At 41.5% G+C, this 12,521-nt stretch overlaps 1 protein-coding gene across 1 annotated transcript in view; it reads left to right on the plus strand.

Annotated features, from left to right (window-relative positions):
• CUNH1orf21 (chromosome unknown C1orf21 homolog) overlaps positions 1-12,521 on the plus strand; it is a 235,269-nt gene that overhangs the window by 68,939 nt on the left and 153,809 nt on the right. Inside the window, exon 2 of the mRNA XM_019427149.2 lies at positions 12,118-12,337. Coding sequence (XP_019282694.1) covers positions 12,244-12,337 — 94 coding nt within the window. The 5' untranslated portion in view covers positions 12,118-12,243. The remainder of the gene's footprint in view (positions 1-12,117; positions 12,338-12,521) is intronic.

A 12,521-nucleotide genomic window follows, 5' to 3' on the forward strand; every position in this document is an offset into this window, starting at 1 on the left:
AACTGAATGTGGATCTGTTGGAGAGTGTTGATGCCGAGGACTGGCTGACATGTCCTTATGCTCAACTGTGGTCTTCTGTTTGTGGGCCCCAGTGCTGTTGCTCCTGCCCTCTCTTTCCAGTCCTATTGAATATGTCGCTCTGGTCTCTTGCTCTAAATACATTTTGCTGGACAAGTAGGAAAGAACACCATGTTCATCAATTATGCTACTTCAAATGGGGAACACTGGGCTGATTTAAAATAATTATTACAGAGTAGACTGCAAATTTTGGTAACATTTACGAGGTCATAATAGCTCATAGCCTATAACCCTGTCTGTTCTTTACTAGCTTTTCAGTGGCTGAAGGTGGGCATCAAAGCCAGGGAGGAGCTTCTTGCCCTCCCTTTTACATTTCGCTATTCAGACCCTACTACACGTCACAGAAATGGTAGTGGCTACTGAGGGAAGACCATGCATTGTAGAGTCCTGTGTGAACTCATGAGGGGCAGGAGGGAGCCTCTCCTGGTACATTAGAAAGAAGTGGCCATTACTCAACTGACTTGGCTTTGTCAGTTGGGTCTTTTGTTTCAGCTTCCAACTTTTTGTTTTCTTTCTTTAAGAAGATAATTGCACAGAATGTGTTTTTGGCTGAGCTCTACAAAATCGAAGCTCCCAGAAGTCTTGTGTATTGCTTGAGAGCAGTATGAGAACTGATGTGCCCCCCGCCCTTTTAAACTCAGTAGGGTGAGGGGGCATTGATTTATGCCACCTGAAAATGATATTCAGAATTTCACATTTTTGGCCTTGTAAGGACACCATTCTTAAATAGTTCTTTGTCCTGGAAAGTTAATCAAAGATTTAAGTCTCAGCAAAAACAAAAACACCTTGATTTTTTCCGATGGATGAATTTTAGAATCACTGTTAAACATCTCTAGATTTAACTGAAAGTCAGAAAATGCATGTCAAGGACTGGCTGACTTACCCATTTTGGAATCTCTTGTCCTTAGTGGAATGTTGAGAACTAAACAAGATCCCAAAAAATGTTGAAATAAATAAATAGCATAGTTTTCCAAGGCAGATTAGGACCAACCATACAAGTGCCAAAAGCTTTCAAAATTCCATCATACCAGTATAATATTGAGATTACTCCCTTCCTGTCTTTCTTAGGAAGTATGTACCAACATAATTTTTAATCGTCTGTGGTGGCTCAGATGAATATCTTTAACTGTTGTTCTTGTGATGTACTAAAGAAAGTTACCGTCCATGCAGATGACCTAGGGCCTGGGGCTTAGCAGAACTCCCTGCCTTAAAAGCCTTGGACATCTCTGTGAAAAAAGGTTTCTAAGAGAATTCATTGCACACCTACTGTGTACGGGATCCGCGCCAGAGGGAATATAGAGAGGAATAATTAGGACGTGGTCATGACCTCGTAAATCCTGCCTGGTGAAGGAGATAGACACATAAACACATAACAGCAGCAAGATGAGAGCTGCACACTCATCAAGGGTGTGGCAAAGCTTGGGAGAGCTCACTGACCTTCAGTTTGTCTGCACACAGCAGCCTTGGCCTTCAGAGTCCTGGGATGTGCCCCAAAGAAGCTGTCCTCCCCACCTCCACCACTGCAGAAACACGGGCACTGCTTAGGGCTCCCTCTGCAGGTGCTGCACAGGGACCGCAAGCTTCTCCTGATACAGAACTGTTGTCTCTTGGTTCTGTATTTCTTGTGTTTGCCTGCTTATCTTTGGTGCAGTTCCTAAGAACTATCAAGTTATCACAGTTAACCTCTCATCTCTTCCCGCGTCTCCTTTCTAGTCTCTTTTGCCTCTGCCCCTTTCTTCTCAAGCTTCATCACCATCCCATTAAATAATAATGATGATAGTAACGATAATGACAATAACAATCACATATTGATTGCTTACTAATTATCAGGTGCTGTCCTAAGCACTTTAGTATGTTATCTCACCTACTTCTCTCAAAGTTCAGGGACTCTTACTCCATCTTATAAATGAGCACCTAAGCTACTGTGAAGTAAATAACTTGCCCAAAGCCACACAATTCCTTTCCCTTACAAAATCACAAAATATTGGGTGTAGTCTTTGCATCTCTACTTTTGTGGCAGGTAGGGGTGTGTGTGTGTGTGTGTGTGTGTGTGTGTGTGTGTGTGTGTACTCACGCGCACATGCATGAGAAAGAGAGAGAGAGACTAAGTCCTTCACCAATAGACAAGTTTTATTTGTTTCCTCTAAGTTTTCAGGGCACTTTCAAATCTTGAGCTGTTCTGGATGGAACTGGAAGGTTCTAGAAGGCAGAATTTCAGGTAGCCACAGCTTTCCCTTGGGGATGCTTATTTCAGTCAGCAGCTCTCTGCTAGTTGGAGAGTGGTGGGTTTCCTTAATCACTGAGTCACTGCTGACTTCTCAAACCTGGGATACTCTGGCTGGAGACCGAGCGCAGGGAGTGCGAGATCTTAGGCCAGAGTTTGCACCTGTTTCTCAGGGATGATTTCATATATTTTAGCAGAGAGGGGGAAAAAAAGGGAAAAGAGGCTATTTTAAGAGGGAAAAGGGATGTATGTTTAGATTTTGAGGCAAACACTATTTTTCAACTTCTAGTATTTAGCACGTTTCACAGTGTTACCAAACGACTTTGTTAAAAGTATTTATAATTCTGAAGATACTAAGTATATTCTTACTCAAATATTAGTACCAAAGTGCTCAAAGAAAATATAAGCAGGCTTTTTGTTTTTAAACAATTCTTGTATTTGCTCCTAATGATTAGATAATTCATATCTTTTGTGTCGATTGGTCCTATTTTATTTTATCCACCCTAGTAATCAGCTTAAGTCTCAGATATGCTGTGTCAGCATTAAGTTTAGAAATCGTATTGAATAAAAAATGAGGAACATGCTAGTCTTGTGCGAAAGTTGAGGCTTTGTATTCAGTGAGGAAAACAGCATACGTGCTTTTCCATTGCTCACGTCGGACAAGGATCAGTGGCATTCAACTCTTGCCCCCTCGGCACCATGAGAGTAGCATTCAGATTTCTGGGGGATTAATCCAGCTGCAGTTCTATTGTAGTGTGTGGTGTTAAAAAGGATCAACAGCTCAAAACTGGCATGACATCTGTTCCACTGTCATCGGTAAATGCTTACCAAGGGTCTGCTAAGAGTAGCGCATTATACTGACGTTCCTATGTCTCTTGTTGCATAAAATAAAGCTGAGACAAGCTCGAATTTAATTAGATTGAAATGTCTTATGACTTTCAAGAACATATCCGATCCTTCCTTTTCCTGCAGTGTACATTAGGTATTGGAATTTTATTTTACTTTACATATTATGTTTATGATGTGTTAGCCCTCCTTGAATGCTAGCCCTTCAAGGGCAGGAATCCTATCCGTTCTTCACAATATATTTCAACATGCACATCACCCAGCATGTTCTTCACTGACCATTCAGGAAGGATCATGACTTACTGACTTAGAATAAAATCAAATTGTGCTTCTTTAGCAATTTGAACTTATTCTACTTTCACTTTCTAGTTTTTTCTTGCTTTTTCATCTTTCCTTTACCATCTGTTTTCTCTCATTTTCTGGGGCCACCTATGGGAACCCTCTGGATAAACCAATTCTACCCAATGCTCCTGAAAGATAATGTCCTGCACCTGGCATAGAAGAATATTACCTTTCATTTATGAATGCTTTTGTAAGCATTTCATTATCTACCTAGATTTCCAAAACAATCCCCCCCACACACACACCGCAAAAAAAAGAGGGGTCTGCTATTGTTATTCTTAGAATACTGACAGGAAATCATACAGATTTGGCTCAAGTGACATGGTGAACCAGCAACACAGTTGTCACGATCCCAGTCATGGGTGGCATGGTACAGAAGTTTCCCTACTGATACAGGTTGACAACTTCCTGCACATACCCTTGGTATTCTCAGTCTTGGAAATGGAAGAAAGAGAACTGCAAGTTCTGGAATAGCTGCCATTGACCTTGATCACTGAGGAGGAAATCTAGAAACAGCATAATTCTGCATGGGTTCACCCTGGTGTGGGTGGGTGACTTTAATCAGGATCTGCTGTTTTCCTCTCTTGCTTCCCAGAAAGTGTCAGCCATCATGAACTGCGTGAACAGGTACTGGTGACACAAGTGTGGAGTTTTCAGGTGTAGGATAAAGGCATCAAACTCTTGAATCCTTAGCTGAAGAACAATTACTCTACAAGCTTTTCTAACCTGCTCCCTACAGGAAATATTTTTAAGATTTATTTTTGTTTATTAATGGCAGGATAGAGAAGAGGAAAGAGAGCTAAGCTCTGTTCCTTTTTTCCCACTTTATACACAATTGAAATCCACACCCTCAGGCCAAAACATCGTTGGTAATAATCCATAGACTTCATAGGGCTTCTCAAAATTTCGGAGCTTTCAGACTTGCTAGGATATCCTAGCTAGGTAAGTGTTGAAAACAAAGTTTGTAAATAAGTTGAATCTAGGTAAAAAAGAGAATGGGCTTTTTGTAAGTGGTAATTTCATCCTTGGCATCCCTTGGACATATGTTCCGAATGGGTAGATCATAGAATCAAGGAGAGAGCTCAGAGAGATGAAGCCCAGCCAGCCTTGGTAGTGAGGCAGGCCTGTGTGCGATGACTGAGACCAGCGCTGGGATTCTCACTCCCCTGCAGTGCTCATGCCTCCGTGTCTCCTCATCCCCACGCCTCGCCACCGAAACCCTGCAGAACTGTGTCGTCTTGCACAGGACTCGTTCTCGTTACGTTTCTGAGAGATACCTCTCTGCAGTTATCATTTGCGGAAGTGAGAGTTTTCCCATAAAGCAAGCAGATGCCAGAATTCCTGTTTCTTTGAAGTTAATAGCACATTTTTGATTGTCATGCCACCAAATGAGTGTGAGGCAAGGAATGAGTATTTTCTGTGATGCCTGCAGTTGCTGGTAACAAGAAGATTTGACTTTCCCAGATTATCCTCATGTCAAATGTGACATCTCTTTATGTATTATTTTTAACATTCACAATGAAATATGGAATGGTGTTAACAGAAGCCCAAGGATACCAAAGCTACAAGATTAGAAATCACTTTTAGGCTGTCTTTCTCTCCCGCCCCCCCCCGCCCCACCACAGTGGCTTGCTGTATTAACACTCATTATAGCAAAGCAGAGCAGATGGGCAAACAGACTGATTAGTTATTTATATATATATTTTTTCTTTATGGAGCTTAGATGTCGGTTCTTTCTTCAATAAAAGAAAGGAGTTTTTAGATGTTGCCTTGTCTTGATTTCCCTTTTTTAATCAGAGTAAAAAAGGGGGCACTTTGCTCCTGATCTATTAATAATGTGGCTATATCCTTTTCCTAACTGCTGACTTCATAGCTCTCTATATACCCATTTCAATCAGAATTTTATTTCTCTCCAGTCCTCCAAGCTGCATGTGGTGCATTCATGTTCTTTCTGGCCTAGGATTTCTTTATGGAGCTTATCACTTTTAATTCATTTTTTTAGAGGTGTCTTTCTTGACAAGGAAACGGCCTACAGTATTTTTGGCTTTTTCATCCAAAATGAAAAAGTCTGTATCTAATTGATGGAAAGTGAATTCATCCATAATATTATGTCAATAGAAATATGTTTCCGTGTTTTTCCTCTTTTGGAAAAAGGTCAGATATCTTTTTGTTTTTTCTCAAAACTGAATTTTGTGTATTTTTTTTCCTTCCCAATTTTATGAGTAGGTTTTCTGATGAAACTGTACGTCCAGTTTAAAAACTTAAGGTAAAGAGAAAAGCCATTAGCAATCTCACTTCTGGGTAGATATTCTAAGGGAACAATCACTATCTTTTTTTAATTATTATTTATTTATTTTGAGAAAGAGAGAGCACGGGAGGGGCAGAAAGAGAGAGAGAGACAGAGAGAGAGAGAATCCCAAGCAGGCTCTGCAGAGAGCCTGATGCAGGGCTCAAATTCATGAACCATGAGCTCACGACCTGAGCCAAAATCAAGAGTTGGATGCTTAACTGACAGAGCCACCCAAGCACCCCCCAAATCACTATCTTAAATAGATGTCTGCACTCCCATGTTCATTGCAGCATTACTCACAATAGTCAAGGTAAGGAAAAAGTGTCCATCAGTGGGTGAACGGATCAAGAAAATGTGATACACACCAGTGCACACCCACACTGGAATATCAGCCTTAAAAAAAGAAGGAAATCCTGCCATTTGCAACACCATGGATGAACTAAAGGGCATTATGCTAAGTGAAGTAAGAGAGAGACAAATACTGCATGGTAATACTTATATGTGCAATCTAAAAGTGAAATAAGTCAAACTCAGAAACAGTGTAATGGTGATTGCCAAGGACTGAGGGGTGGGAGAAATAAGGAGAAGTTGGTAGAAGGATACAAACTTTCAGTTATAAGGTGATTAAGGTCTGAGAATCGAATGTATAATGTGGTGACTGTAGTTGATAATACTGTATTTATATAATTGCAAGTTGCCAAGAGAGTAGAACTTAAGTGTTCTTATCAAAAAGAGAGAGAGAGAGAGAGAGAGAGAGAGAGAGAGAGAAAGAAAGAAAAGAAAAGAAAAGAAAAGAAAAGAAAAGAAAAGAAAAGAAAAGAAAAGAAAGGAAGAAAGAAAGAAAGAAAGAAAAAGGGTGAATATGAGGTGCTAGATGTGTGAATTAACTTGATGGTGGGAACTTTTTCACAATGTGTACATCTATCAGATCATCTTTATGGAGCTTGAGCACTCAGTGTATTGAAGTCTTTTTATTTTCTTTAAAATTAAAAAAAAAATTTAATGTTTATTTATTTTGAGAGAGAGAGAGAGAGAGAGAGAGCAAGGGAGGGGCAAGGAGAGAGGGAGGCAGAATCCCAAGCAGGCTCTGCACCATCAGCATGGAGCCCGATGTGGAGCTCGAACCCACAAACTGTGAGATCATGACCTGAGCCAAACTCAAGAATTGGCACTTAACCAACTGAGCCACCCAGGTGCCCCAGTACATTGCAGTCTTGGCAATTATATCTTAATAAGGCTGAAAACAAAAAATAAAGAGAAATCACAGGCATTAAAAAAAAGCCATCATAATCTATAATCTTTTCTTATAAAAAGACAAATGTATCACATGTATGTGATATGTATTAATAGCAAGATAATGGACTTATTGTGTATAGAAAAGAACTTTCTCATGTTACAATGTGGGCTGTTCTCAAACAGCAATACCCTAGGGATAGTTACACTAGTAAGTAATACTTACAGCATTACCTAAAGAGGCTTGAAGCATAGTGTAAGGGGAGGAATGATAAACATGCATGGTTACAAATATTTTAGTCCTTTTTCTTTTTTTTAATGTTTATATATTTTTGAGGGAGAGAGAGCGTGCATGTGTGCATGGCGGGGAGGGACAGAGAGAAAGGGGGACAGAGGATCTGCGCTGACAGCAGTAAGTACAATGTGGGGCTCGAACTCACAAACCATGAGATCATGACCTGAGCCAAAGTCGGACGCTCAACCACTGAGTCACCCAGGTGTCCTATTTTAGTCCTTTTTAAAAATACTTTAATGGATTTTCAAATTTGCTAATGTATTTTATTTATCAAAAGCAGGAAAAATACCCTATAAAGATGGTCCCAAATTCAGTTGGCTCATAGTGCTGTGAATAGGGATTACAACTTCTAATTTCATGGTGCAGGGTAATGTACCCATACAACCATTTGGGGAGACGTTTGCACAAAGCCATGGACAATTAATTGGATCCCATGTTTTTAGAGGTGCCTGATGATATAGATTATTTAGTTTTTAAAACCATCCTTACTGGGCTTGGTATTATTAGAAGATTCTATCAGACATCAAAGAGATACTTCAGGTTAATTCTCACACTGTGACCTGACTTCAGAAATAGCATGCTGTTAATAACAATATGTGGAGACGAGTCTGCTCTGTCCGGCTTTGTGGTCTCTGCATGTTCATTTGCACCCTCAGACTTACCTCGCTAAGTGGTGTGGTTTCAGGAAGGGGAGTGGACAGAAGGTGTGGAGGTTGGCAGAGAAAAGCCGAGCAAAGCCAATGGAAAAATGGAAGCAAAAAAACAAAAAAACTAAGGATTCTGTGAAGGATACTACCAAACAGAGGGACGTGTTTGGGAGCAGATGATTGTGGCAGACTCTAAGGGTACATTTCTGAGGATCTGCTCAGCTTGAGGGCTCGGTTGGAACGAGGTCAAAGTGAGAGAGTTTTTAGTAGAAATGAAACCTTGACATTACATCAGGCTATGAAAAGAGATGCAGTTTGGGGGTGTCTTAATGATGATTTTTCAACTGGCCTCAAGCCTGAGCTCTCTTGCCATTCCCTCTCTCAAGGCTGAATCAGGTGCCTACGGGGTGAATTCACCTCTCTATATTTAACCTGCAGCGGCTCTATCGGCACCACTGTGAAACTGGTCATTCTTTTCTCCAAATGTTCATCTTCCTATGGGGATAGGGAGGAACGCTGTATCTTGTTCATCTCTAAACACGTAGCAGTTTTCAATAAATATCTGTTGATTAAATGAACGAATGATTGGGCCATTGTCTCTGTGCAGGATCCAGATGACATAGTAAAAAGCTTTCCCCACTGATCCATGGTTAACTTTATGAATTACAGATCTTCTGCCTCTCAGGTGACTTCATAATTCTAGCCTTCAAAATGGGCAAAATACTAAAATATGTTTTTGACAAAGTTGTAAAACTTGAAAACACCACTCATCAAATTACTGCTGTAAAATACAGAGTGCCTATGTTTCAAAAACAAAATCTCTACTTACTTACAATTTGGAGAGAACTCCTCTTGAGCAACAGCGCCTTTTTAAAAATATAATAAAGGAGTGCCAAGGTGGCTCAGTCGGTTAAGCATCGATTCTTGATTTTGGCTCAGGTCATGATCTCATGGTCATGGAATCGAGCCCAACATTGAGCCCTGTGTCAGGCTCTGCGCTGAACGGGGAGCCTGCCTGGGATTCTCTCCTCTCTCTGCCCTTCTCCCCCACACCCTCCCCCGACCCCCCCCCCCCCACCTGCATGCCCACTCTCTCTCAAAATAAATAAATAAACATTTAAAATTTTAAAATATATAATTAAATGGAAGCTTCCTGAGTCATCACTCGAATTGGATGTAAATCATGTCTAATCTGCTTATTAACATGTTCCTCACTCCCATGCCTGGATAACAGAGAAGTCCTTCTAAAAGTTATTCTTACGTGTTTTATTTTTGTAAGCCTTTTGCAGTTTTTTTGATTTTCGTGTGATTTCCACTTTTTAAATTTAGATAAGACTTTCTGATATAAACACAGCCTTTAAAACACAGAAGAAACACCACACAATGCTTTTCAGTGGGTAGCAAAGGAAAATTCACATCTTATATTCTTACATTAACTTCTTGGATAGCATACGAGGCTGTAAACATGAATGTGGAGCGAGGAAGAAGAAAAGTGAGAGGGACTCCCAGAGAGGACGATTAAGTTGCCTCTGGATCACCACTGTCCTTGGGGGATTGTTGTTAGAGTTTCCTACTTTCCTTCTGGTTTTACTTTGCTTTGAAGAGGTGGCAGCCGACAGGGAGGTGATGGGAGGTTTCCCCTCTCACTTCAATTTGCTCTCCTGTGTACCTGTGAGCTTGTTTCCCCACATTCCTTTTTAAAAAGTAAGGAATTCGTGCTGGGAGGCCACACCTGTTACATGGTGATGCTGGAGGTGGGAATCAAGGAGAAAGTGCTGGCGGGAGCACATAGCAGCAGCAGCAGCAGCAGCAGCCCCTTGGCTGGAGAGGAATGTTCCCCTTCTTCTGCCTTTGGAACTGAATCCCATCTCCTGTTCTTGTCTCATATTTCAGTGATGTTTCTTCAAAAACTATGGTAGGTTGACAGAATGGATTTCTGCGCTCCTAATGTAATACCTCTCAGTGCGCTCAGATTTGCACCAGAGAGACTTCCTTATCTTCAAGTAGGATAAAGTCAGCAGGGCCTCCTCCAGCCCCTTCACAAAGCATCAGCAGTGCAGTCCCCTTCCCTGCCCTGCTCCCACTTTGTCCCGCGAGACAAGGGTTAGTATGGCTCTTGCATGCGCGCGCAGGCACACGCGCACTCTCACGCGCAGACACACTGTCATGCGCACACGCATGCTGCGCTCTTCCACGTTCTAGTGTCTTCCCTCTGGCGGTTCTTTATAGCAAGATGATGCTAGTGTCCTTTCAGCCTTGCAGATTTGTACCAAACTTTTAAGTCTCTACAAAATACTACTTACTCTTTTAATTCCTGCCTTTACCCAGTCATAATTTAATGTTTGTTTTTTAAATTCTGCATTGCCATAGATTCCTGTGAAACCTCTATCATGGAACTTACTACTACTATATTGTGTATGTTTTTTAAAAAAATGCCTCTCCCATGTGCACTTCCCCCATCAGGCCCCTGAGCTATATAGACCAGTATGAATAGACCAGCAAATTAAACTACTGTTAAGAAAAACATCAAAATACTGTAGCTTTAATGGCATTACTGCTTAAGTGTGTTGTGTGTGTGTGTGTGCTCCATATAGCCTTAAAAATATGAAAATGTGCTAACAAGAGGTTACCTGTGTAGAGAAACTACAAACATTAACGATCTAGGGAAAAATAATCTTCCTTTTTGGTAAAACTTTACTAACCCTATACCTCCTGTTAATGATTTGACAGAACCAGTGCTAGAAAATACTATGAAGAACTATACAAAGTATATGACTAGTATTATAGCCATAGAGCCAGTATTGCATTTTGCATTTGCTTGCCTTCATTTAAGATCCTTACTTTTATATCTAAGGTTGTTTATGAAATTGATTTGGAATTACCTTTCAGCGTTTGGTTAATTTGAACATTTTCCTTTGCTGAGATGTTATGGCTTAAATGATTAGATTTCTATGTCCGTGGGTGTCCTTAGAGCTCTAGGAAGGAGGCTTAGGGGCAGCAGTCTTGTTGGAAGAGAAAGCCTGTAGCTGCATTTCAGTTTCCGTACCCACTGCTCCTGAGGCTGAGGAACACCAGTTGTTCATGAAGGGGAGAGGTGGGCAGGGAGACACGGGTGCCAGTGCAGGTCAAGTGCATGGCTCCATGATTCTTCTGCTCTGCTTGGGTGTGAGGAGGTAAGGGCCTGTCCTGCAGTGGGATGGATGGAGATGAAGGAATGGGCAGATGTTCAAAGGAGACCTCCACGAGACTGGAGTAAGTCGTCTCTGGAATGGCTTGAAAAGGATGGTGAAAAATAAAGACAGAGCAAACCCTTGAGAATCTGGGCAGTGACCTTGGGTGGGGCAGGGAAGGTATATTTACTGAAGTTAACTAGAGGACCATCTCTATTGTGGTTTATCCATAAATTCTCTTTCAGTCTTTATGAGTGGTCCAGTAGAAGCACAGAGGCTCTGATAGGAGGTGGGCAATTGCTTTGTTTTCTTCTCTTGATCTTCCTACATCTGGTCGATCCTTAAAGCATTCTGCTAGCTAAGCAGAAAATAGAGAAAAGTAAGTTTAAATCCTTGCCCCCATCTTCTTCCTTTATCTTCCAAAACACTGTCACCTCAGGTAAAATAAAATATAGAATTCCTTACAGAACCTACCAAAAATGTATAAATTAGCCTGAGGAGGAAGGCCATTTGCTCCTGGGGGTGGGGGGGGGGGGGGGAATGGAGCATCTGAGAAGAGCTGGCTTGCAAGGCAGGAGGGGGAAGATGGAGAATTTTTCCCAGTTTCCTGAACTGGGTAGATCTCATGGCTGTCTGTGCTTTCCTCACTCTGGAGGTTTTTGAGATTCCAGAACATTAGCAAACATACGTGCACTTTCTGTGTGGCAGGTAGTAGTGCTCAAATATTTATTTGAATAAACAAACACACATTTTTTATTATCTCCTCAAAAAGTTCAGCCATGTGTTGTGCAGGGGGCGTGCCTTCTGGTCTTGCTTTCTGAGTGAGAATCAGATGAGAACAGGCCCTATTGCATTTCCTTCTTCAGCACAATTGTCCGTCCCCCAATCCCCCACCCCCCAGTGCAGCGGGCTCTTGCAGGAATCCTAGTGCTTTGCTGATCACACAGAGGTTTTGTTTTCACTCATTCTGATCTAGCTTTCTGTTCTCCCAGGTGCGCACGTCCTGACCGACTCAGCAGGAAGGTGGATTTTCTTTGTGTTTAAAGAAAAAAAAAATGTCCCCGTGTCTGTAGAGATGATTTGCAGTTCAGCCCGGCTGAAGCTGACCGAATGAGACTATGGGCTGTGCCTCCGCCAAGCATGTTGCCACTGTTCAAAATGAAGAGGAAGCCCAGAAAGGGAAGAACTACCAGAACGGAGATGTGTTTGGCGGTGAGTGCCATTGAACTTCGCTCTTGACCCGGTGACCCAGGCCTTTCACTTTCTCAGGAGTGAATATTTGTAGCGTTATTGGTGTTGCATCTTTTGGGGGCTGCTGGTAAAGGGCTGATGAGACATGGCTAGAAATCAACGCACATCTTTTACATGGCGCAATTTTCATAATAACTTATATATA

Source organism: Panthera pardus, unplaced genomic scaffold (genome assembly GCF_024362965.1).
Source record: "Panthera pardus isolate Hobbes unplaced genomic scaffold, ASM2436296v1 HiC_scaffold_21, whole genome shotgun sequence".
Lineage (NCBI taxonomy): Eukaryota > Metazoa > Chordata > Mammalia > Carnivora > Felidae > Panthera > Panthera pardus.